Genomic DNA, 27,551 nt, shown 5'->3' with positions numbered 1-27,551 from the left:
TTAATCAGAAACACATCTTGGACTACTTAATATTCATTATAATCTCATCCACTTGAATTTCCATGTGTCTATGCGGTGTCCAGGAAAGTGACTCTTGGGCACGGAGGAAGCTGTATCACCAAACAGTAGCCTGTTATTTTCACTCTACTTCACAGTGTTCTTAAATTTATTAACATGAGATTAAACTAAAAGGTTTATGGTTGTCCCTTGGTTAATGAAAACGTTAAATTAACCAGGAGTTACCACTCCCCACATGTTCCATTTCATGGGGATCTACTCCTACTGGCTGAACGCATTGGAAGATACTGAGAATCAAGCTGTTGGATACCTACACTAAGTACCCTGGGTACAGCAACAGCAAGCCTCTTATTTTGAAGTAACTGCCCCTGGGTAGTTGGAACTATTGGTATAGGAGGAATCTTTCCAGTGGCTCTGGTAGACGTAGCTGGTAGATGACTTGATGACATGCTCGGCCCAAGCACTTCCGGACACACAGGCGACAGAGCTGAGAAAGAGCAGGCGGTCCTGAGGAAGAGAATAAAAATGGTATAAACCTCATGGTGGTGGAGTGGGCTTGACGGCGGAAAGGGGAGGGCAGAGCTCTAGAAGAGTGAAACTTTCTAAAAACCGAAGACAGCCTGGATCTGTATAGGAGACGCAAATGGCAGAGCAAGCACAAAATACAGACGGGGACGTCATCTGTTTAGTGGAACATACAAGGGTACTTCAAAAAGTTCAAGGAAATGGAATTAAAAGTATATTTGGGGGGCCGGTGCTGTGGTTCAGTGGCTTAAAGCCCCAGCCCACAGTATCAGCATCCCATTTGGGTGGTGGTTCTAGTCCCAGCTGCTCTACTTCTGATCCAGCTCTCTGCTATGGCCTGGGAAAGCAGTAGAAGATGGCCCAAGTGCTTGGGTCCCTGCACCGTATTGGAGATGCAGAAGAAGTTCCTGGCTCCTGGCATCAGATCGGCTCAGCTCCGGCTGTTGTGGTCATCTGGGGAGTGAACCAGTGGATGGAAGGTGTGGAAGATGGGGGTAGGAGGTGGTTTCACAAAATGAAACTGGGAGGGCAATGACACTCCTCCTCAGCGGAAGTCGCTTCAGAAGCCTCAGGATTGGGACCCCATCATAGTGAGAGAGCAAATGCTGGGGTTAGAGGGCTTGGTTAGGCGCCTACCGGTACTTCTTAGTTGCTCTGTGATCCTCAGCAAGCCAGAATGCTTCACTTTTCCCTTTTGGGGCTGGCATAAACACCAGCTACTATAAAATTTAGGAATGCGGTGAGATTACTCTGTTTCGAATCTCACTCAGTGCCTGGCATGTGGAAAGCTGACTAATTATCTCTGATCCTCTCCTGAGCACACAAATGATCAGTGCGTGCCCAGAAAACCTCTTACTGTATGGATATGACATGGTTCTCTTCTGAACTTGGGATATGAGACTTTTTGGAAGCTCCACGTTTCTCCTCTGGCACCTACAGGTGCTCTTACTGCCCATGGTGGACGTGGGAGTGAGGCAATTCAGAATGCAGACCGACCTCCTCTTGGATCTGAAGAACAAGCGAGCAATCTCCCCCATTTGGTTGTATTTCTAAGCTATGAGGGAATTGCAAAAAAGTCCAGGGAAAAAGTGAATAAAAAAGTAAGTTTATTTTGGTGCAGAAAAGTTGGAAGTCCATGCATAGTTTTTCATAAAATGCAATTTCCATGAAGTTTTTGAAGATCTCTCACATGCATGAATTTCAATTTTATTTTTTGCACCAACACATCCTTATCTCTCCATTCCATTTTTCTACAAATTCCCTGGAGTTTCCTTACACACTCTCTGTCCATTCCCTCCCAGCTTTACGAAGCAGAGTTATGGTTTGCTCAATCATGTGCTTAGGCCAGAATAGACACATGGCAGTTCACCCTTGTCAAGGGGAAACCAAGGTGTGTGATTATCTCCCCATTAAGGAAAACGCACAGCTACAATCCAGTGTACATGAACGCCCTTTAGTTATAAGTGAATAACCACAGCATGCCATCTCCTAGAAGATATCTCAGTGACGCCAGGACTAGCCACTTCCTACGATAGCAACCACCCCATGTAAAAGGGAAAGGGAAAATCTTAGAATGAGACACGAGGGAGATGGCAGTGTACTTACAGAAGAGATGCAGGCGCAAGAGCGCTTCTTACCTTCACGGAGCAGGAGCGCCTGCTCCACACCGCTTTTTGGAGCTGCCAGATCCAGTGCACTGTTGCCCTGTGCGTTTCTGAGTTTCACGTTAGCCCCATAGTCAGTTAGCAGGTGGATGACCTCCACATTGGACTGCCGTGCCGCAGCATGGAGAGGCGTGTCCAGCCATTGGCCGTGGTCAACACTGGCTCCTTAAATAAAGCAGACAGCCATAATTCAACACCAAGTGGTAATGTAAAACACAATGAGCCTAAAACATAGTTATCATACATTAAGACATCTTAACTGCCAATATGTTTTTTTTAAGTTCATGAAAAATGGGATTGAAAGATAAGTGTATTTTGGTGCAAAAAAATTTTAAACTCATGCACAGGAGAGGTCTTCAAAAAATCATGGCAAGGGGCGGGCACTGTGGCGTAGTGGGTAAAGCCGCTGCCTGCAGCGCCAGCATCCCATATGGGTGTCAGCTCTAGTCCCAGCTGATTCACTTCCAGTCCAGCTCTCTGCTATGGCCTGGGATAGCAGTAGAAAATGGCCCAAGTCCTTGGCCCCTGCACCCACTTGGGAGACCCGGAAGAAGCTCCTGGCTCCTGGCTTCAGATGGGTGCAGCTCCAGCCATTGCAGCCATCTGGGGAGCGAACCAGCGGATGGAAGACCTCTCTCTCTCTCTCTCTCTCTCTCTCTCTCTCTCTGCCTCTCCTTCTTCTCTGTGTAACTCTGACTTTCATATAAATAAATAAATCTTTTAAAAAAAAACATGGCAAATGCAAATCATGAAAAAAAAAAACTACGCATGGTTTGAAATCTTTTTTTGCACCAGCTTATTCTTTCATTGCATTTTCCTTGGACTTTTTGATGTACCCTCATATTTGACAAATCTTAGAAAATATATTGTTTAAGCCTACTAAGACTGTCTCAAAATGTTTTGGTGAGAAAAGTGAAGTTAGACATTTTTAATCATTTTAATTACTGCTTTCCCATATGTATTGTATGGCACACAAAATAAAATATCTGAAGCTCCTGTTACGTTATTATTTTGGATTTTTTGGGCAAAAGATAAAGCTAAACTTATTTAGTATTTATATTATTTGGGATCAAAAAGATTTTTTAAGATGTATTTATTTATTTATTTGAAAGTCAGAGTTCCAGATAGAAGGGGAGAGACAGAGACAGAGAAATCTTCCATCCAATTAGTTCACTCCCCAGATGGCCACAACAGCCAGGGCTGGGCCAGGCTAAAGCCAGGAGCCTCATCCGGGTCTCCCACGTGGGTTCAGGAGCCCAAACATTTGGGCCATCCTCGGCTGCTTTCCCGGGCCATTAGCAGGGAGCTGGATCAGAAGTGGAGCAGCCAGGACACGAACTGGCACCCATATGGGATGCCAGCATTGTAGGCAGATGCTTTACCCACTACACCATAATGCCGGCCCCTCAAAAAGATTTTTGAACTTATAGAGAACAGTAAATGAAAGGGAATAGGAAAAATAAAAACCTTCTTGGAGATAAGAATTCTGAACTAAAGATTCTTACTACAACCTCCAATTTTATGGCAGTAGCTAAGTTTGCTGATTCTTTTACCAAATAATAATTTCAAGATAGCTTACCTTCCCTGGACTCTTGGTTTCCATCTGTGCCTTTTAGAATTAAAACATGACAAAATAACGTAGCAGGACAGGTGTAAAAAGCTAGAGGCAAATGTCTGTTGTTTTTACCATCTGGCATCTTCCTGGTAATCACACCTGTATTTCTCTCCCAGGAACTGCCCTCTTAGGAGTCTCAGCCGTGTGTTACTAGAGAAGCCTGATGACTTCAGAGAAGACGGAATGCAGGCCTAAGCCAATCAGTGTACTGTATTCCCTTGGCCAATGTGATTGGTTCATAGATGGGCACGAGACTCAAAAAGAGCCAATGCTGCTATGTATGGATGAGGAGGCTTACAGCGCAGGTGTTGCTGACAGTCATCCTGAGACTACTACGGACAGCCACAGCACGTAAATGGAGCCAACATCAAAGGAAGCAGGACTGAAAATTAAAAGTACTCATTTCTCTGCACAAGTTCTGTTGCCAGTGCTCAACCATCAAATGCTATCAGAATTTTTCCAGTCCAACAAGAACTTCATCTTTGAAGCCAAAGACAACCAAGACGGCTAGCAAGTTCTTATCATGAAGAGATTGTGGAAATTACCTAATTCCAGAAGCTTCTTCACACAGTCTACCCTCTGGTAAGTGCAGGCTACATACAGGGGTGTTCCCAGCTGAGGCACCTCTTGGTCAATGTTAACATTATTTGCCAGCAGAATCTCCATGCACTCTCTGTGACCTGATAGGACAGAAAATAATCTCATTCAAGGAAGGGACACACTGGGTTTTCATAGAACTATAGGGCTGCTTATCTGAAACGAGCTTTAAAAATAGCCCAAATCTCTCTCTGTAGCCGGAAAAAGTTGTTTCTTGTTTTCTTTTGGAAATCTCAGGTAGAAATCCCCAAAGTAAAAATCACTAAGAGGAGGAGCACGCCCGTGACCTTCGTTCAGCTCCTGAGATAACTCCTACTCCGTGCTCCAAGGAGCACAGTTGAAAACACTTTCTAGAATGAAGCTACCACTTTACAGATGGAGGCTATAGGACCCACAGGTGGAAACAATTCACCCTATTATTACCCTGAAAAACCAGTGCCCAAAATCAAGGCCCAGCCCCCTTTCCTGTCCATTACAAACATCCCCTTCTCTTCTTGCCCTACGCATGTGAGATCGGGTGTATGCCTTGCAACCTTATTCTGGTTAGCCTGGACCACACATGACTAAAATGGCTCAGGTTTAGAATATATTTAAACACGCGTTCATATTCAGTGGCTAACAAGGACTATGCTAGCAAACATTCTCCTTTGTACATGAATGATTGGTTCAGGAGGGAATCCTTCTGAGATATAGATGGGAGCTTGGAAAGAGTTCGCTCTGAAGATTTAAATGTTCCCTTAAATCTAACAAACATTTTCTATATAAATAACATGAAAGTAAGCTCCACCTTATACCTACAGGATTTATCATAAATTCTCAATGTAAGTAAGCATCAAATCATACAACCCAGGATTTTGTAGAGTCTAATTATTTTTTCACATTGAGTAAATAGTATACCTGGATTATAATACTATTATAATAATTATTATTATTATTATTAATTATTATTATATTATTATAATATCAATATCTCAAGGCATTGACTCAGACAGTGGCCCAGGCTGCTCACAGATGTTTCAAGCTTAAGACCCCAGGGGTCGGCATTTGGCGCAGTGGTGAGCATGCTGCTTGGGACGCCCACAGCTCCTGTCTGAGTGCCTGGCTTGGAGTCCAGGCTCTGCTCCCCATCCAGCTTCCTACTAACATACACGCTGGGAAGCAGCAGCTGATGACTCAAGTACTTGGGTCACCCATGGGAGTCCCAGCTTGAGTTGTGGGCTCCTGCTTTTGGCCTGGCCCAGCCCAGGCTGTTGCAGTCATTTGGGGAGTGAACCAACAGATGGAAGATGCCCCTCTTGTCTGTCTTTCTCTGTCTCTCAGCCTTTCAAATACAGTGGAAAATAAAAAAAACTGTAATAATTCAGAAGTACTGAAAACTGCCTGAGAAATATGGAGCATGTAATAAATATTTTTGAAACAGTGTTGTATTTTTTAACAAGAAAAAAACTAATTTGAGCTAAATTTAAGCATTCTCATGAAGCTTTAAAAATAACTCTATGAAAGTTAAGTGGCTGGGGCTGGCACTGTGGCGCAGCGGGTTAAAGCCCTGGCCTGAAGTGCTGGCATCCCATATGGATGCCAGTTCGAGACCCAGCTGCTCCTCTTCTGATCCAGCCCTCTGCTATAGCCTGGGAAAGCAGTGGAAGATGGCCCAAGTCCTTGGGCCCCTGCACCCATGTGGGAGACCTGGAAGAAGCTCCTGGCTCCTGGCTTCGGATCAGTGCAGCTCCAGCCATTGTGGCCAATTGGGGAGTGAACCAGCAGATGGAAGACCTCTCTCCTTGCCTTTCCTTCTCTCTCTGTATAACTCTGACTTTCAAGTAAAATAAATAAATCTTTAAAAGAACAAAGAAAGTTAAGTGGCTAGTACTAATACAAGGGCACTTCACAAAGTTCATGGAAACCAAGGTAAAAAATTTATTTTCATGCAAAAACTTTTGAAATTCAGGCATAATTTTTTTCATAACATGCATTTTCCATGAACTTTTGAAAACCCCTCATATAACAGTAGTTAAAATAATGAATTGCTAATAATTCTTCCATTCTGTGGATATTAGTCCTTAACATGATTTTACAACACAGAAGAAAATGTAGACATGCACAAACTGTGTGTTTATAGTTAATAAGCATGCATGTTTTATAGGCACAGTGATACCGAAAGCTCCATATAGTCATCCAAGTACTACAGGATTACTTAAGTAAGTCAAACTGTTCCTAACATTTATCCATTTTTAAACATTTGGGTGGAAATGCAAATAGCATTAAGTTTTACTCAAATCAATATTTAAAATTTGAAAAAGACTTTTATATCATTTCCAAAGTAGTTCATTACCCTATAACTTAAAGGTCTTGTTTGGGAAATGACCAATATCTTTTATGAATCCATAAATACATTTAGGACATGAAAGATAGGTACATTGAAATTTGAGTCTTTGGTTGCATTTAAAGTGATCTACTGGAAAAAAATTTACCAAGTAACATCTTTATTAACCCGGGGAGAATTTTTTACTATTGCCTCTTGAAGTGAAGACCTTTATCTCCACTTACACCAGCAAAGATCAGTGTATTTTTCATCTTGATATAAGAAAACAACTCCACTTGCAGTTATCACCAAAATGTTGCTCTTTGTGTTTGACCTTTGACAAACAGCATTGTCCTCTCTTAAAAAAAAAAAAAGCTTTGAAAAAAAATTGTTTTATTTATTTGGGAGGCAGAGAGAACGAGCGAGCTCCCGTCTGCTGGATCACTCCCCAAATGACCTCATTGACTGGCTCTGGGTCAGGGCCAGAGCCAGGAACCTGAAACTTATTCCAGGTCTCCCACATAGGAAGCAGGAATTCAATGACTTGAGCCATCACCTGCTGCCTCAAAGAGTCTGCATTAGCAGGAAGCTGGTGTCAGGAGTGGAGCCCGAGGTGGAGCACAGGCACTCCGATACAGGACATGGGCTTTCTAACCAGCAGCAGAGCTGCTACGCCAAACACCTGCTGTACCTTGTCCTTGCAAAGGCATCTTGTTCATGTCTTGTCTATGCATATGGCTTTTAGATTCCTTAAACTTACTCTTTTCCTTCCTTTCTAAAGCAACTAGCAACCTGGGAGTCTAGTTTCCAGTGCCTTTTTAAATTGGCAATTTTGTTTTAATAACTATCATCTAGAAGTCGGGAAGTTCATCTTTACTATTCAGAGATAGTATCAACTTTGGCTCTCAGACTCATTCATGAATTAATTCTATGTTAGCGGCTGGTGCTTTATGGGCTTAGGGGGGATGCCTTGCTCTTTTATACTAAGGAAGGAGACACCTGCACAGCACAATTCATAGAAGTCACAATCACTGCCTTGGCTGCACCAGCTGCCACCAAAACACCAGTGATGAGGCTCAGGAAAGCCTGCTGAGAGACTGTGCTTGGGCAGTGGGACATCTCAGACTCAAGACTTCCCAGGCTATAAGGTCTGTTTCATAAGATCGAGGCAAATTCAAATGATTGCTGTGTTTTTTTTTTAATAAGATGGATTTATTTATCTGAAAGGCAGAGTTACAGAGAGGAGAGAGAGGGATAGAGAAGAGAGAGAGGAATGGGGGTGGGGAGAGAATCTTCCCTCTGCTGGTTCACTCCCTAAATGGCCGCAATGGCCAGAGCTGTGCCAATCCAAAGCCAGGAGCCAGGAGCTTCCTCTGGGTCTCCCATGTGGGTGCAGGGGCTCTAGCACTGGAGCCATCTTCTGCTTTCCCAGGTGCAGTAGCAGGGAGCTGGATTGGAAGAGGAGCAACCGGGACATGAACCGGCGCCACAGGGGGAGGCCCCCGCTGTGGGATTTCTAAGCCAATCGTACTGGAAGGGTGAGGGGGATCCGGGCAGCCCTGGCAGGACTCACGCTAGTCTGATCCAAGCATAGTGGAGTGAGCCCATAGTGCCTGCTGTGCATCGTGGTGGCTCATTTACCTCTCTTCACTGCCTCATGGATGGGTGAAGCCAGGTGCACCTCGAGCTGGGCCTTGGCTCCGAACTCCAGCAGCACGTTGACGCATGCCGCGCTGCCACTGCAACAAGCGTTGAAGAGGGGCGTGGCTCCATGAACCGTCACTCCATTGACCTAGTAATGGGCAAAGAGAGGCACAGAGGATTTGCTATTCCATTCTCACCATCTCCACGTGTGTATTCCTGTGCATCGGCCTGGTGAATGAGGAAGGAAACTCTACCCTGTCACAGTATTATGAAGCCTCACAAGGTCATTGTGTGCGTCAAGTGAGTTACTATATGTTAAACACTTAGAACATTGCCTGGTGCCCAGTGAGCACTTAATTAACATTTGCGACAATGATTATTGCCATTTTGCATTTACACGGAGTTGGGTGAATCAGCTGGCTTATTATGGTCCCCAGCCGAACATCTCCTCAGCGATTCTACACAGTCCTAATGTCTTTCTTGCCATATGTTTTCTATCTGGTCTACCGTAATTCATATAAATTGCATATGCCAGCTGTGACTGCTAAAGAGATCATGCAACTCAAAGGCACATGGAAAGCAGCCATCAACACGGTATCTCCAACCATCCTCAGCAACTTCCAGGGTTATGGGAGGCATCTTGGGGCATCAGCAACAGATTGGAGAGAACATCAGGGGACCAAGATATTCTGATGGGGCAGCTCTGATATGCTTGAAAAGGGCTTTATGTCACACAGTTTTGCCTCAACAATTAAAGACAGATGCTTAGAATAATCAGGATTATAAATTTTCTTCCTTCGGAAACAAAAAAAAATTGTCTCCAGGGTTCCAATAAAACCTCCATTAAATTGGAAAGATGGCAGTGACAGACAAGAACAATTTCTTTCCTTGTTCATGTCAGCAAACATTTATTGAGCACCTACTACATGCCAATGTTTTGAAAACAAAGGCAAGATGACTGCTTCTCCTTGCATAGGTTAGGTTGGATTCTGTTAAGTAAGGCCAAAACAGAGAGAGGTGATTTCGACACATAAGAAAGGCTTATGGAGTTGTGATTTATCGGGTGGAGAGATGGCGGAAACAGGATGACTCCCAGGTTGAGGGCCAGTGAGGCCAGGAGACTGTCTCACCTAGTCTCCGAGGTTGAGAAAACAAGAGGAGGAGCAGGTCCCACAGGGAAAAACATGATAAGCACAGTTTCAGATGCGTGGAGGTTGAGGTGCCAGCAGATTCCCAGTTATGGGAACCCGCCTACTCACTGACCGGCTTTCTCTCTCTCCTTTTAGCATTCTGGTTGAAATATCAAGTGGTACAATACAAACATATCGGTTGTTCCCTTACAAAACTGCCAGGCAGGGAACACACCTCACTGTCCGTCTCCAATAAAACGCCTCCTCTCTGACCCGCCACTGTTTCCCATTTCCTGCCAGCAATCTGCCTGTGACTGCAGTCATCTAGATGGACAGGAAGTGGCTGTCACACAGCCTCACCCTCACGGTCACCCAGGGGCTGAGAGAGACCCCAGCAGAGGAGCACCACCTGACAAACGCCTGACTGCGCTGACGTCGGGAAAATCAGTTTGCGCAAGGGAGATTTCTCCATTCAGTTCCACACGCAGAACCCAACTTCCGTATGAAATGCAAAGGAAACCATCAAGTGCTTAAAGATGCTGCATCTCATAAAAACAAAGCAGTCAAGGACTGGACTAAATGATGGAATTAGTAACAGAACAATATCTGGCAATGAAATATGAGTGTCATTGGGATTTTGAGGTGTTGGTTCTGTAATTTATTTTGATATCTGTACTGTAAGGGAGCACCTCAGTCCCTCTTTGAAAAGGTCGGCATGGAAGTTAAAAATAAGATTGAGTTTTTTCAATGTGTTATTTACTAAAAGCTCACTGAACTTGATAACTTTGCTCAATAAAAATTGTTGCTGGTTTAGGTGTTGAATTAAGAGTGTTTTTTATGGTTCTTTTCAACCTTGTTCTCTTTAATGATTTCCAATAAAGATGAACTGAAAGTTTGTTCACAAATGGTCAGGGGTGGTACTTACGTGTGCACCATTTTCCAATAAGGCTTTCGCACAGGCCACGTGACCGCCAAGGCACGCCTCATGGAGGGAAGAGACCCGGTTAATTGTCACGAGGTTGACGTTGACGCCCTGCAATTTGGAAGGAAGAGGGTTAAACACCGCCTTTGGGACAGCCGTGAAAGCCGTGTTGTTTGGCATATTTGAGGAGTTTTCCATGCCTGGGGGTGTAATATTAGCACCATAGAGAAAGGAGGAGAGGTCTTCCCAGGGGAGCCTAAACACAGTGTGGGAGCCTCAAATTCATTTATCCAACACAGGCCTACGTACTAGGGCCTGGATTGTCAAGACGCAGGCCACAAGTCGCTCTACTCCAAGGGCCCAGCAGGGAGGCAGCAATGAAGAAAGCAGACAGCAAGATCAGGATACCAGAAGCACGTTCGAATTTAAGTGGGAGCACTGTGGATTCTTGAATCTGGCTTGGGGCACAAGAAACGTCACAAATGAGTTAGCCTTTAACCAAGGCTTGAAGCATAAAAGGCTTTGGGTCAGGAAGGCAACGAAAGCATGCACCATTAGAAGGGGACAGAACACGCCGCCGCGGGCCCCAGCTGACTGCATGGATCCGACAGAGTCCTAATGAGGGCCAAAGAAGAAAGAAAAAGCACGAGATGAGGGGAGTCGAAGGAGGCTGCGGAGCTGGAGCCAGATCATGAGGGGACTTGATTTCCAACCAGGGAGTGCTTGTCTTCTGGGAATGAGGCCCCTGTGCATGTTAGGCTTCCGGGGGTCCAGCGCTAACAGGTGCGCTGGTTTAGGAGAGACACCCAGGTCGCAGCCTGGAGGGTTGACTGCAGGGGCAAGAATGTGAGACAGAAGCGAGCAGAGCTGGGGAGACGGCTCCATGAGTCCTGGCCAGACCGGAAGGGGGCTGCTGCGGTGTGAACAGCAGTGAGCATGACGCATAAGCATTGGAGCCAGAGAAGAACAGAAGGCAGACATGGGTCTGGAACAGAAGGATAACTGCTGGCTGGGGAGCAGACAGCAAAGCAGACCAAGGTGCCAGGATGGCCATGCTGGCCCCGGCCCTGGGACGTTACCGACCAGTGCATCCAGCACAGTCATGGCTTCTCTGAACCCCATCGTGTCTTTTCCCAGGTGTGAGTGTCACTGCGCTACCCTAGCACGTGCCCCCTCCCCGTACTGCCTTCCTCACCCAGAACGCCATGACAGATGGCAAGGTCAGCCTAGCTGCTGGACGACTCTGGCTTCATACCTTGACTTTAACAACTTGGCTCTGACCATTTCCCCACTATTCCATCTTTCTATCCATAAAGGGATTTAGGTCCCTGGTCTGTCCTTCCTGGATGAGCCCTGCTTTTGGTTCCCTGCATTGTAACTGAGCTGCTGAAAGCTTCCAAAACCAAGTGCCAAGATCCTGAATCCCAAACTCTAACCTACATACGCACTGTCACCTGCCAGGTCTTCGGCTGTGGCCAGCAGCTGAGATGCCGCCGCCCCCCCCCCCCCCCCCCCCACTGTCTGTCCCTTCGTCCTGATGCCTGTATGCCCTCTGTGTCCTGCCCATTTGCATCTCCTGAGCAGGATGTCGGGGCTGTAGAGCTGCGCTACATTTTTCAAATCCTGTGTCTAATAGATTTAGAAAAGACTTTTCCTGTTCCTTTTGCCTGTAGAGGTGTGCCTTCTAAGAAAACAAGATAAACAACAGGCTTGTCCACAAGGTGGCAGGAGTGTGCTTAGGAAAACACTTGCATGGGGGCAAAACCTCAGAAACTTCGGAATTTGTAGGACTGTATTGCTGGACAGGCCTGCAAGGTCATCCGGAGCCAATTACTGCAAGTGTGCATGAGATGATGGAGACACAGCAAGTTCAGATTCCAGGTAGGGCTTGGGGCCTGCAGCTGTGAGTGACAGCAGGGCGGCATGACATCCAGGAACTCCTGAACCTTGCTTGAATGTTTCCCTCACATTGACCACACAATTTAAATGTGAACTAAAGTTTTAAAGAGTAGAGTAGGGGCCGGCACTGTGGCATAGTGGGCTAAACCTCCACCTGCAGCGCTGGCCGGCTGCTCCACTTCCCATCCAGCTCTCTGCTGTGGCCTGGGAAAGCAGTGGAAGATGGCCCAAGTGCTTGGGCCTCTGCACCTGCGTGGGAGACCCGGAAGAAGCTCCTGGCTCCTGGCTTTGGATCAGCACAGCTCCGGCCATTGCAGCCATTTGAGGAGTGAACCAGTGGATGGAAAGACCTCTCTCTCTGCCTCTGCCTCTCTGTAACTCTGCCTTTGAAATAAATAAACAAATCTTTAAAAACATAAATAAAAAGTAGAGTAATATAGGTTTGACTAAGTTTAAAGAAGTGGGGTAGCAAGAGCAAGTTAAGACTGCTCCATTTCATCACCCTGTTGAAGCTAACATGCTTCTGAAGAAGAACTAAGAATAAAGAAGGGCTAAATGCAACATGGGCATCCTGGATTGGCCCTTGGGACAGAAAAGTACACCAGAGGGGAAACGCGTGAAATCCCAATAGTCCACAGTGAAATTAATGGTATTGCACCAATGCTAGAGCTAATTTCTTACTTTTGACTAATGCACCATGGCTCTGTAGGAAGCTAACATAGGGGGAGTTGGGTATAGGTTACATGGGAACTCCCTGTACTGTATTTGCAATGGCACTTTAAAATTCTCCTGAAACAAGAACTTTATTTTAAAATAGTTGTAAAAAAAATTTCGAGGTGGGAGGCTGAGAGGAAGGATGCAGGTGCCAGACTTCTCATTGTGTACTTTTTTTGTATCATTTTGATTTTTGAACTGGGTGAATATGTTACATATTTAAAAGTCATGAAATCAGATGAAATGCAAAGTGCTTAAAATAAATCAGCAAACAATAAAATCAGGTGCAAAGTCCACTTGATCGTTGTTTTCCTTTTGCCTCTACTTTCTTAAGAAGTGAACAACTATAGAGCAGAAAGTTTAAAAAAAAAAAAGCAGCAGCCATGCGCAAAACGATAAGGCACCCAGCTGTTTCAACTCAACACAGTAAGGAAGCCAGGTGATAGCTAGAATGTGAGAAAATGACATAATGACTCACCTCCTCTGTACACATGTAGATTCTAAAGTAAACAAAGCAAATGGAGCGTGTACAGTTTCCTTCATCCATTTCACAAATATTTACCAGGCCACCACTCCTTGCCCAAGGTGCTGAGGATACAGTCATAAAAACAAAGTGGCCTTAATAACTAAGACTTTCATAAATCTTCCCCAGGAGTAAGATGTGTCCATTTGTTAACCGACTGTAATGCTTGTGCTTGAACTAGAGCAGCATGGGAGTTGGCAGCCTCCACGATGGCACCCAGTGACCCCTGCTTCCTGCTTTGGGCTCTCTTGAAAACTGCCTTCCCTTTTGGTGTGAACCGCACTTACTGACTCACACTGAGTGGGTAGAACACGGCACAAGTGGCGAGACACTGCTTCAGAGACCAGATTTTTCAAAACCTGTGACTTCCTTCGTAGACCCTCTCTCGCACTCTCTCTGGGGGAAGCCAGCTGCCTGTCGTGATTCAGCTCTGGAGGAGGCCCCCATGGCCAGGAATTGGGGTTTGCCAACAACCGCTTGAGTTGGAAAGGAGGTCCTTGCGCACTTGAGTCGTGAGATGCCTGCAGCTGTGGCTGAGCCGCCACCACCCAGCTAAGCTGCTGCTCAGCCCACACAAACCTTGAGACTCTGCTTCTTGTTTTCGGCCACTACACTTTGAAGGGCTCTGTTACGCACTGCCAGCTGCTCAGTGCAGCTTCGGCACTGTCGTGGCTGAACACACACTGCAGGAGTTAGTGCAACATGCATTGCAGGGCATCGTGCATCAAGCCTCCTAGGCAAACTTCCCATGAAGGAAGCTCCAGGAGGGAAGGGAGGGGAGCAGGTAGGAAATGAGGCAGTGCACTGGGGAAGGAGAGGGAGAAGAAAGCCACAGCGAGACAAAGGAGCACGCAGACGCCTAGAATGGCAGTGCTAGGACACGGAGGGAGCAAGCCAGACCTCTGCGACCCCCGCAGCCAACACAGAGTGATGCTTAATTACAGCACAAGCACAGTGAGTCAAGTCTTCCGTTTACTTACTTGTGCAATTAAAGTTTTAAGGGCCAGTAAGCGCCCCTGGGCCGCAGCTTCATGAAGTGGGGATCGATCAGCCCAGCAGTCTGAAACACAAATCAAGTTCAGGGTCAAAGTCTGGACACTTCTTCCTGTGGCCCCTTCCTGCTCCCCAGCCACTGTGAGAAGAAGCTGGGGGAAGAGGAGAGAAACAGGTACCTGCATGAGGCTCTCCCATCAGCCATTTTCAGGGTGACAAGCTACTGAACCTAAGTCCATTAGTTTGGTGGTATGTGCAGAGGGGCAGTCAATCTGTCTGACTTAGCAATAGATTTAGTCCAAATAGTGCCCAGTGATTCCAATAGCTCCAAGTAAGGCAAAAGGACGAACAAAACAGGTCGATGAGCTGCCACATTTTCATCTTTCCCCGGCCCCCCACCCACACGGCAAAGGCTCAGTAGCCTATGTGCTACGAAGGAGACTCTGAGGGACCCAGGAAAATGGTCTTTGCTGAATTCCCTTGGGAACTGTCTCATAATGACTTGTATCTACTGTACAGCAAATATCAGTTTCCAGATGACATAATCCTCCAAAATTTTTCCTTATGCCGCCTTGTGGGAAGTTTAGTGTGATGGCTGAGCATGAGCTCAGTGGAGCCCGACTGTCTAGGTTCAAGGCCTGCCTTAACCACACACTCCATTCAAATCAGCAAGCTGTTCAGTTCACTTGAACCTCAATGTATTTATCTAGAGAACGGGAATGTGGCCGTCTAGTATTTGGCAAGTGCTTTCGTCTCTAAAATCCATCCACGATGTCAGGTGCGCGAGACGTGATAGGACAGTGCTCCAGGAACAGCCTGGAAACAACCATCGAGTGTATTTTTCTTATAATTGCTTATCTATAACCAAGAATAACCAGCTTAAATGAGCAGTGAAAGGGCCAATGTCATAGCATAATGGGTTAAGCTGCTGCCTGCAGCACTGGCATCCTATATGAGTGCCTGTTTGTGTCCCGGCTGTTCCACTTCTGATCCAGCTCCCTGCTAATGGCCTGGGAAAGTGGCAGAAGATGGCCCAAGTTCTTAGTTCCCTGCACCGACATGGGAGACCTGGAGGAAGCTCTGGGCTCCTGGCTTTGGCCTACCCCAGCCCTGGCCTTTGTGGACATCTAGGTAGTAAACCAGTGGATGGAAGATAGATCTCCCCCTCTCTCTCTTTCTCTCTCTCTCTCCCTGTCTCTCCCTCTTTCTCTGTAACTCTTTCAAATAAATAAATCTTTTTTTAAAAATGAGCATTTAAGAAGGAAACCTCTATTAAACATGCCAAAGGGCAATCAGTTGTTTTGCAGGAAAATCTATTCTAGTTTGCAAAATGTGGACATTTTTCAAATTATGGCTGTGCTTTTCATACATGGACTAGAATATAATACAGTCTGGATTTAACACAAGGCACTGCTCTGAAGCAACCACTTCTAGATGAGTCTAATGGTGTTGAAAACTTTGGTTTTCCAGACCTGCAAATTTGGCATAATGAAATACCACCGAAGATGGAATTGTGTGAATGTGAAATAATTCAAGGCCTCAAGGAAGAAAAACAAGGTTATAAACACTTCAATAAACATTTTTTTGTATGTTGAAACTTACTGTATCTCTGAAACCATTTGGGTTATCAAAATGAGAAAAGCTAGAATAAGTTCCAAAGAATTGGACTGATTTTTTAAAAGATTTATTTGAAAGTCAGAGTTACACAGAGAAGGAGAAGCAGAGAGAGAGAGAGAGAGAGAGAGAGAGAGAGAGGTTTTCCATCCACTGGTTCACTCCCCAATTGGCTGCAATGGCCAGATCTGTGCCAATCCAAAGCCAGGAGCTTCTCCTAGGTCTCCCATGTGGGTGCAGGGGCCCAAGGACTTGAGCCATCTTCTACTCAGTGACATGAATAAAGGTCTAAATATGGTGAAGAGAAAACACTTTCCCATAATGGAATGCCATCTTGGAAATGTAGAAGAAATAGGAGCTGTTGTGGTGTAATGGGCTAAGCCACCGCTTATGACACCAGCACCCATTATGCACACTGGTTCGAGTCCCGGCTGCTCCACTTCTGGGCCACCTTCCTGCTGCTAATGGACTGAGAAAGCATTAGAGGATCACCCAAGAGCTTGGGCCCCTGCACCCCCATGGGAGATTCAGATGAAGCTCCTGGCTTCAGCCTGGCTCAACCCCTGCTAATGTGGTCATTTGGGGAGTGAACCAGCATATGGAAGAGCTCTCTCTCTCTCTCTGTAACTGTACCTGTCAAATAAATAAAATTTAAAAAAGAAAGAAATGTAGAAGAAATAGTAGAGCTAGCCTCAGCTTATCTCCCCAGAAAATCACTAGTTATATGGGGAACAGGGATAATTTTACAGTGGAACACGATGATGGAAACCGCTTTACCCAGGTGATCAAAGTTCACATCAGCAATTCTGGAACAAATTGGCCCCATGTGTCAGCTGATGAATGCCACAAGTGACGTTATGTGCCAATAAAGGGAACACAGCGAGAAGAACACGCCACTACTTCTGTGAGATTCCTGCCCAAAATGCATAACCTAAATGTGATCATGAGGACACCGTGCACCAGCTCAAACTGAGGGGCCATTGTACAAAATAACTGGTCTGTAGCCAGTTCAAGGAAACACCGGGGAACTGGTCCAGGTTGAAGGGGATTGGCAAGACACAGCATCTAAAGACAACACCTGAGCCTGGATGAGATCCTTTTGCTATCAAGGCTGTCATTAGGACAGCAGGCTAAACGTGACTGGGGTTTAGGCTAAACGTGACTGAGCAAAGAGAACTGGGAATTGTTGATACCATTCCTGTAACCTTTCTGTTGGTTGAAATGAATTCCAAAATAAAAGGTAAAAAAAAAAAAGATGAAATCATTTGTGATCCCCTACTCCTGATACGAATCGGTAATGCTTTTATAAGAAAAACAAATAAAAAAAAACTTTTCACGTGAACATATATTGTGTTTGAATCTCCATTTGTTCCCGAGTCAGTTAAAAAGTGATGAGTGGATTATTTTAAACCTCTTGGGATGTTTTTGATTTGCGTAAGCTGCCAATGATGAGATAATATATGCATATAATCCTCAATTAGTCAGCCTTGGTTTTCCTCTAATGCATCTCCATCTCATTCAGGATGAAGTGTGCTTGAGGCTCGCTCCCTCCTGCCCAGTCGCTCTTGGCGGCGCACGCAGGCTAGGAGCTGTCTTTACTCGCGACTGGCAGTAACTCAGCACCGTGACTGATGGAAGAAGCAAATCGACAGGGTGGCTTTGCTGCTGTTGCTCTCCCAGCAAGGGACTGACCTGAGTCTCCTGAACGGAACACAGGCCCAGCATCCCTAAGCCAAGCAGCGGATATCCAAAATCATCTAACATCTACACTCTGAAAGAGAGCTGACCGGATGCCACAAGTGGTCAATTCCTCAGCACGCACAAAATTCTTAGAAATATTGTACAATATTTCTTCAGGCTATCTGGATAAAGTATGTATGAAACATGAGAGAAGTTCACGTTCAGACTGGGATCCCAGTCCCAAGCTATCTCATTATGTGTATGCAAACAGTCCGAAATCCAGAAAGATCTGAAATCTAATAAGGGTATCCCGATACTCAACCTGTATGACTATTTGATTCAAGAATAAAAGCAACATTGAAGTGGTAATTTGCTCTGCAGAGTTAACATGTGATAGCAACATGAACCAGCTCCAGGGTTTCTAAACCTCCCCGGCAAGGCTGCTGTGCCAGCTCCCTTCCCCGCGGGAGGGACGAACCTTAACCACACCTTCGCCCTTTCTCCAACTCTCCAGTAACTTTCTGCAGCTCGCCAGCCCAGGGAGACCCGGTCCAGGCACACAACAACATGGGTACAGCCCCCAAGCCTAGTGCTGTGGAGGAGTGAAAGAAATGAGACACAGAACACACACCGTTGTTTCCGCTTCTCTAAACACAGGACAAACTCACCTTCAGTGTTAGGAGCCAGCAGTAACCTGAGGTGGGGCGGAAGCTGACTGCAGGGGGTCACGGAGGGGGCCATGCTCTTGGGTGCTGCTTCCTGACTGTGCTCACTGTGAAAATCGAGCCAGCTGCTCACTTAGCATTTGTGCGCTTTTCTGGATTTGGGGCACCCTTGCCTAGAGTTCCCAATCAAACTGCAATCGCTGTTCCTCCTCACAGCCCCACACCTCTCCCCCGTCCAGGCCCAGCAGGCAGCTGGGGGTGAGGAACAGCATGTTCTCCACCCACCTCCACCTCCTGCCTCTGGGTGCCAGGTCCTCTGGTGTCTTGAGGGCAGGGAAGATGTCTTCCCTGGTACCTGGAACCCGAGGCCAGCCCTGCTCACCCGGCCTCCACAGCAGGCCTCATGCTGGGTCACCAGTCACTCCCAAGCACCTTTCCTACCCGTGGGCCAACAACGAAGCAACCTCTCCCATCCCCAGCTCCTACCTCACGCTTCGGAAGTCACAGTGAGGAGAGTGTGGCGCCATCTTCCATGGCAACGAGGAGGCGGGTCTAAGGGTTGCCCTGGTCTTCTTGCTCTGGAGGCCTCTGCTTTCCAGTTGTCTCTTCCCTGAGTTGTAAGTTGTCTGGGAGTGCCTCCTCTCAGGCACCCCTCACAGAAGCCTGTATTTTTCCTGGAGCCCCATTCCCCAGCTTCCAAGAGAGGAGGCAAGGGCCTTGCTTCCTGAGAACACCCCAGAACACACAACCACCACTGGGTACCACATGAACAGGTTTCATGGCTGGCAAGTGCCACAAGTAGGCCTGAAACCCAAGTTTGGGGAACTCCAAAACACACCTCATTCTGGTTGGAAGATGTGTTGGTTTCTACATTCTGCCCATCCCTGTGGTAGATTTGCTCACCTTAGGGCTTTGTATCTCGCAATAGCACAAATAACTCAACACCTTAGCCGTAGAAACCAGCTTTGTTTCCCAACTGGAAATAAAATCACTCTCTTTGCAGCCCCACAGGATCTCCCAAGGTGGTCACGCAGAACCCTCCTCCAGAAACCTTACCACGGAAGGGCTCTCGGGCTTTTCTATTCTTGCTCCCAGCACAGTCTCCACCTCTTATATTCTCATTTTGTAAGTCAGAGCTAATTGTGAGAAGCGAAGGGGAAAAGTTCTTTTGGCAGTTTAGGAGTTTTTCCATTCCTTTCAGGAAATATGCAAGTAAGCTCTCTGAATAAGTGAGTGCAGAAGCAGGAGTCACTCTCTCTCTTCCCAGGCAATGTATTTTTAGTTCTCTGGCATGCTGCCTGTGTCACAGGGCTGCAAACACATTAGGAAGATGGTTTACTCTACAAATATGTTTGCTTGCTCCTGATTAGGTGTGTGGAAAATGCTCAACTTTTTCATTTCCCCCCTTTACATTCATCTCTACTTCTCAGACTCTTTGAATAACAATTTCACAACAACTTCTAAAACCATATATTTCAACAACAAAACTGGTTCAGATGGGATATGGTTGCCTAAACTCCAAGTGTTAAGATAAAAATCAAATATTCATTTTTAATTTTTTTTTTGTTTTACAATTTTGACCCTTCTAATTTCAACAAGTCTTTGGGATTACTGATTATTTCAAAAGACCACCTAACTAGTTATAATCCTTGGTATACATCGAATGATCTTTATTCTTATTCAAGTTCTGAAATCCTAACAACTTCTCCGGTAGCATTTATCAAAGAAAACAAAATGCATAAAGAACTTCAGTTTTGCACCAGAATGTAAGCAAGAATATAGAAGAATTCATAATGTTTTAAGTATACTAAAGGTAATAAGGGAAAAATAGAACAAATTGCCTGGGATATCCAACATATTATAGTAAGACTGGGTTAAAATTATATTCTCTAACATCCAGTTCTGGTCAGGACATGAAACTCAGTCAATGAACTGTGTTAGACACAATGGCCCGCTCTAGTGTGTGAGAAAGGAGGCTGAGCTGAAGGTGGGAAGGCAAGGAACTGGTTGTCCCAACTTGGGAACAGCAGGCACCTAGATCATAACCAGTTACTCAAGGGATGCTCAGGCCAAGGTTTGAGCAGACATTCAGCACACCTAAATAAGAGCAGAGGCTAGGTAGACATCTGGGCAAGAATGCAAACAAAGGCAGGAAAATCTTAGTATAACAGGACAAGAAAAAGGAGTCAGGATGATGAGTTAGGCAGAGACATGCTGTCAAATCAAGGTCACTCCCTTGAATTTAGAACAAGGACGAGTGATTTTCAGCTTAACATTTAGAAATAATCTTTTAGTTTAAAATAGCTATTATTTGGAAGAACAGGATACTATAGTTTTGCAACCTCTCATCTGCAATTCAATGTCCCCCAAATTCTGAAAACCAAGCTTCCCCTCAGGTTACATTCAAACTCCTTTGGCAGCAAAGTGTGGCCAGGACTCAGGTTAAGCAACTTTTTTAGTTGGATTTTCCCTTAGTGTGAATATTTAAATATAGGCTGAAGAAAGATCAAAATGTTTGATTATGGAAGGCAGCTCCAGGCCCCAATGGGAGTGCTGCGTGATACACAGCATGCATAGTGTGTAATCTTTCTACATCCAAAAGCTCCTGAATTCAAAAGCATGTCTGGCTCAAGGGCTGTGCATAACAGATTACCAAATTATATCTACACTTTACTTTCATCAACTTTGATGACCATGTCATGGTACTAAATACAGCTTAGTAATTAAATTAGCAAAGGTTGAAAAATCATGCAACAAACATATGTCTCAGGTAAACTATAGTACCTACAGAAATATCGACAAGCTAAAGGTGGGAGCTGGTGCTCTAGATATAATGTCATGGGCCAAAGACACACACACACACACACACAAAATGTTTGACAAAATAGACAAAGATTGAAAATTCAGAGCTACAAGGGTATTACATGAAGTCTGTGGGAAAGTGGAATTAAAAGAAGGTTGTGGGGTTGGCGCCGTGGTGTAGCCATCCTGTGGCATGGGCTACCCATATGGGCACTGGTTCAAATCCCGGCTGTTCCACTTCCAACCCAGCTCTCTGTTAATGTACCTAGGAAAGCAGTGGAAGATGGCCCCAAGTCCTTGGGCCCCTGCAACCATGTGGGAGACCTGGAAGAAGCTCCAGGCTCCTGGCTTTGGATAGGCCTAGCTCCAGCTGTTGTGGCCACTGGCGGAGTAGACTGGTGGATGGAGGACTCTCTCTCTCTCTCTCTGCCTCTGTAACTCCACCTTTCAAATAATAAATCTTAAAAAAAAAAAAACAAGATTGTTGGGGCACAAGAAATTTTGAAGTTGTCTACATGAAGGCTCTTCAAAAAGTTTATGGACTATGCATGTTATGAAAAAAATTATGCATGAATTACAAAGTTTTTGAAAACCAGCCATAGTTTAATTCTGATGAGTTATCTACAAATGTAATAGTCAAAACCACAAAGAGGTGTGCCTGAGGCCCCCAGAGGCCGGCCTCAGCCTCTAGGTAGGACTTGGGGCCCGTTTGGAGCACCGGGCTGGCTCTTGCGTGCCCTGGGGCGGGCGAGAGGCAGACCAAGCCCAGCACGGCCAGGCCTGCTGGCCTGACCAGGGGAAAAACAAAACAAAACAAAAAAAAAAAAACACAAAGAAATAACAAATAATGTATTCTAGATGAAATTCCAAGAATAATTTTAAAAACCTTCCAAAAGAATCTACAGCTAAAAATCTGATATTTAATAAATGATGCGATGCTGGGTGGCACTTCCCAGAGTGCTGGGACCTACGAAAGTCTAAAGTCTGTCCTGGCTGAACTTTTCACTCCCCTCCCTTTGTTTTTGACATTGCTGACGATGGTTTACAAGAATGGGATATACTAGCAGAATGAAGGAATTTAACCTTGGGTTGAGAATTTTCTAAGTCAATGAACTAACTCACTGATTAAATGTCACCTATTTTCCCAGCAAACATTTGTCTGACCAATAAACAGTAAAAGTTATTTGTTGTTTAACACTTTCACAACATTTTTCTTGATATTTTTAAGACATCTAGCTTTAAATAGGTAATATACAACTGGTAGCGGTCTCAGAGGACAAAATGACTGTTACAATTGCATAAAAACTACTGGCTCTGACCATATTATTATAGAAAGACTCATTAGCCAAATCTGGACACACAAGCATATGTGTGTGGCGATGCATGTATATGTATACACACATATATACATAGGAAGGAAATTAAACTGAGAAATTCACATACTTTTCTCATCCCTGACTCTTGTTAACAGTAACTGCAAAAATGTTCTTGACCTTATAACACCATGTTACTTGTAGATTAAGCAAATACTATCCTAGGAACTTGCACAAGTAATGATATGAACATTTGAGCAAAAGAATGAATGAATTCTATTTAAGAGACTTGTATTCTGGCTCTAGACTTAAGTTCAAACCATACTTATGTGAATTTTGACTATCACAAAGCCTTTGTAAGAGCATACTGAAAGACCACAAAGACAGAAATAATGCACAGGAGTGACAGGAGAAAACATTCATAACACACCCTTGCTGACACTGACTTTGTTGGATTTTAATCAGTTCAACCCATGAGCATGATGTATCTGTGAGAACATCAAAACCACTGCTGAAAATTTCAGTCTGCCCAAATTTACAAGTTAAATTACAAAATAGCTTTTCAGATCATGCTTAAAGTGAAACTAAAGAGAAGCATTAATTTATTTCAGCCAAAGTAACATACCTCCCTGAAATGTGTGACAAATGTAATCCCCAAAAGAAATCTCTTTCCACAGTCCTGGCCTTCCGACACTTTCCGTTAATTGAAGCATTCTGATGCTTTGTCTTTGGAGGTCTTACTGCTTTGGGTAAGACCACTGTATCTAGTGTCTTCCAAGTCTTCTAGTGTATTGGAATCGCATAGCATAAGTCTATTTTGAAAGAGAATCCTGGATGCAAATTGAAATGGATACTAGATAAAGAATGATGTAATCCTGGAACTCCTCTGAACACTAAAAATACATAAGGAAATTATGAAGTCTGTTTATGAAAAAATACTCCTTAATTAAGTGACAATCTCAGCAGGGATAGGGATATCTGATTCAGTTAGTTTTGCAGAATCTCAGTACAATTAAAGCGAATCATTTTCCTGAAAGAAACTGCAACAAATCTCTAAAAAGCATGAGACTTTAAAATGTTTATCCAAATCCAGGCACTTCATATTATAATAACCTGTGTTGGTGGTGTTTTGCCTGGTGTCATCGGCAAATGGGCTTAGAGATGGGTTTTTTCTGACAGTGACAGTGGTTAATTCCAACTGCGAATGACAGCACAAAAAAAATATATATATATATATATATAGCATGCCACGTCTGCTGCTTTAGATCAAATTTACCAATAACTCTATTTCCTGAGGAAATGTATTCTTGCTACAATGCTCTTCATCATTAAAAGTTTGGTTTAAAATATGAAAGAAAAGAAAATAATGCTATATATGTCATTTCTTGGGCCAGAAGAAATGAGATTTCTCAGAATAGTCTTAGAAAGCCACTACTCTACGTACCTCTCAAATAGTGACTGCTAATAGATCTACTCACTTGCAAAAAGTAAAGCTGAAAATCCTTCACAAGTTGGTGCAGGTAACACCCTTTGCCACTTTAAATGACAGAGCATTTTCAAAACTACCCAATAAAAACCAAAGTCTAAGTAAAATCTGCCTTCTAGAAATAATATTCCTATGAATTATCTAGGAGGGTTTTCTTTTAAGAATTGGGAGCAAATTCATGTATTTTACCTGAAATTCCACCATAGATCTCTTCTGCTATCCTAGCCGCTTCTTTTCTATTTCCTTTGACGATATAGAAATGGGTGAGGAGAGCCAAAAAAACTTTAATTAGAAGCTTGAAGAAAAAAAAGGTAGCAAACATTGTAAGAAAAATGTTTTTAAAGCCATAGAAAACAGGACCATCTTCCATTTTGGCTTACGCTCCGTACAGGTTCCTAGGACTGTAAAATTTCCCTGAGTTATAATTGGTATCATATGACATCTATTTTAAACCTTCTAGCACTCGCTGCTCCTGTTACCAAGAACTCAGTTTGTAGGTTCTAACCTAACTGTGATTTGGCGACTGCATGTGCTGACATCCATGGTAAATGTTAACCAAACTAAAGAAACTTCCTTCTAACCAGAAACACCCAGTAGTTCTAGAACTATATTACTCAGCACTAGCTAACAAACCAGATTTGTGTCTGGACACTTTTTACTCCCAAACTCCTATTTTTGCTACATTAATTTCGAAGGCAAAGTTGAAAAGATGAAAGAAACTTCTCAGGCCTCATAGGGACAAAGCAAGTTATTTGATGTTCATACAAAGAAGCACAAATACATCCACATTCCAAGCAGAAAATCCTGTTTCTGAGAACATTTCCTCTTGTCTTCATTCTGTGGTTTATGGAGGATTAAGCCCAAATCTAAAATACCACAAGTTTAAAAGACCATTTACTCTAAAGCAATATTTTAAAAAGGTCCCATTTTGGATGTTTCTCCAACCAAGTTAAAGTGTCAAAGTGACTGAAGTGTTGGTGTACTTACTGTGGTAATTTCATCCGTGACAAGGTCCCTCAGCAAGGTTCCTCCCGATCATTCGCTTCCATGTCAAACATCAGCAGAGGGGCCTCTTTCTGGAGAACACAGGCCATCCTTGACCATGGAAGTCATAGCGACATGGACTGGAGAGGCGCCCTATGATCTGGGTGAAGTTCCCCAAAGATTCCATGAACCAGTACCTTCCTTGGTTGGACGATATTCTCCTTATCAGTGGCCAACATCAGTGAAATTTATTTATTTTTAAATTTGCTCATCACTCCAGGTCTCTTCCTTCATTCTTGACTATGGTCTTCTAAATGACTAAAACCTACTGAAAAGACAAGTCAAAATAAAATTGTAAGAGCTCACTAAATATATCTTGCTTAATAAATGCTTCATGCAAATATAGGAATTTCTCTTAGCATTCAGACCACCTCGGCCTGACATTGTGGCATAGTGGGTTAGGTCCTGTATGAGTGCTGGTCTGAGTCCTGGCTGCTCCACTTCCATCCAATCCAGCTCCCTCTAATGTACCTGGGAAGGCAGAAGATGTCCCAAATACTTATGCCCCTGACACCCACAGGGGAGACCCAGATGCAGTTCCTGGCTATTTCAGCCATTTGGGGAGTAAGCCAGCAGATGGAAGCTCGCTTGCTCACTCACCCCCCCACCATGTCTGCCATTTAAATAAATCTTAAAAACAAAACCCCTCTTCTAAAAACAAAGACCACCTCTCTTTAAGAACTGTTTCACTGTAACAGATTAAAAGATTAGGGCCAGCATCGCCCTTGGCTCACTTGGTTAATCCTCCGCCTGCAGAGCCGGCATCCCATATGAGCACCAGGTTCTAGTCCTGGTTGCTCCTCTTCCAGTCCAGCTCTCTGCTGTGGCCCGGGAGGGCAGTGGAGGATGGCCCAGGTGCTTGGGTCCTGCACCCACATGGGAGACCAGGAGGAAGCACCTGGCTCCTGGTTTCAGATTGGCGCAGCGCCGGTCGTGGCCGCCATTTGGAGAGTGAACCAACAGAAGGAAGACCTTTCTGTCTCTCTCTCACTATCTATAACTCTACCTGTCAAATATAAAAAAAAATAAAAGATTAAACAACTTATACATGAGAATACAACCTTGGGTCCCAATAAACAGCTCATTCATTTCAGTTACAACAGTATAAAGATCTGAAGTTGCTTCCACTCTCAAAGAAGAGATATGAATGTAAGGTTTACTTTGCGAAGCTTAGATTACCTGGTAGAACACTAATGTACCAAAATACAAATACATGTAATGAAGAAGGAGATGGGAGAAGGAATGGGAGGTGGGATGAGAGCGGGGTGGGGGGTATGGGGGAAAGAACCACTATATTCCTAAAGTTGTACCTATGTAAAAATGCATTCATTAAATTAAAAAAAAAACAGTGCTGCTATGGAAAAAAATACATGTATTTTAGCTCTTTCCATGTATCAATCTTCAGTTGTACTCTAAGCACACAATTATCCATGTCAGGCCAGAAATGTATACTGCATTATACTGTTCAATCTTGTCTTAATTCTCATTTAAAACATGGCTGTCCTTTGTGTATTACATACCAGAGATGTTGGTTATGAGCAGCTCAACTTTTTAAAGGACGAATATTTCTGAGCACTTATTTACTACACTTGAGCATTATGCTTGATTTGGGCATCAAAGGTCACTGGTATATAATATAAGGGGACTTGATTCATAACATCTTCTATAGAAGATGAAATACTTGACAGCATCAGAGTTTCTCAGCTTTAGCACTACTGGTATTTTGGACAGATAATTCTGTTGGGGGGGGGGCTGTCCAGAGCATTGTGGAATGTTTGATTGTGACCAGGAACTGCACCTACCCTTTAACGCCAATGCCCCATCTCCATCCAGCTGTAACAACCAGATATGTCTCCAGACAATATCAGAAGTCCCCCTCCAGTTGACAGCCACTTGAGTCATAGCCAAATATAAATGATAAAGTAAAATTAACTCCCCAGGGTACTGTAGAACACAAATCAAATTCTCTATAGAATTTCAATTTTCATAACTTCATAAAAAATGCAGCCACAGAATGACACAATTAATATCTAGTTCTAGTCTTCTGGGAATGCAGAAATGGAGAGAGGTTTTTAAAAACACTTTATGAAAGTAAATATAGACCCATGATAGCCAGACTTTACCAAAAATAACTTCTGGTGCAAGATAAATTCACAACTATGAATGTAGATGACTGCTTTCCTTGCTTCCAACCAAAAGGGTGGGGAAAGCTGGGCTTTTGTCAAAGTATAGTCATATAGTTCACATACACAATCATGTGTACATGTATTCACTTGTCTCATATGCTCTTGTGCAGTAAAAAACAAGGGGTTTGGATCAGGAAATAAGATACATGTGAACTTGCCTTTCCAACGAGTAAGACAGAATATTTTCAATATATTCTAGAAATAAAAGATGACAG

At 44.1% G+C, this 27,551-nt stretch overlaps 1 protein-coding gene across 2 annotated transcripts; it reads right to left on the bottom strand.

The window, feature by feature from the left end:
• Positions 1-24,482, bottom strand: ASB11 (ankyrin repeat and SOCS box containing 11). Of its 2 annotated transcripts, none has more exons than XM_062183536.1 (7): positions 24,296-24,482; positions 14,534-14,613; positions 10,421-10,528; positions 8,363-8,513; positions 4,368-4,502; positions 2,181-2,372; positions 1-525 (listed from the first exon to the last, which is right to left on the bottom strand). In XM_062183536.1, the coding sequence occupies exons 1-7, from the start codon at positions 24,474-24,476 to the stop codon at positions 401-403; spliced, it is 972 nt and encodes a 323-aa protein (XP_062039520.1). In that variant the 5' UTR covers positions 24,477-24,482; the 3' UTR covers positions 1-400. The 2 variants fall into 2 exon arrangements, with proteins under 2 accessions (XP_062039520.1, XP_062039521.1); XM_062183537.1 differs by lacking the exon at positions 24,296-24,482 and adding an exon at positions 23,246-23,390.
• Positions 24,483-27,551: the final 3,069 nt, after the last annotated feature.

The sequence above is a fragment of the Lepus europaeus genome, chromosome X, assembly GCF_033115175.1.
Source record: "Lepus europaeus isolate LE1 chromosome X, mLepTim1.pri, whole genome shotgun sequence".
Classification (NCBI taxonomy): domain Eukaryota; kingdom Metazoa; phylum Chordata; class Mammalia; order Lagomorpha; family Leporidae; genus Lepus; species Lepus europaeus.
The sequence above is the reverse complement of the archived record's forward strand: the minus strand, read 5'-3'. Positions and strand labels throughout refer to the sequence as shown.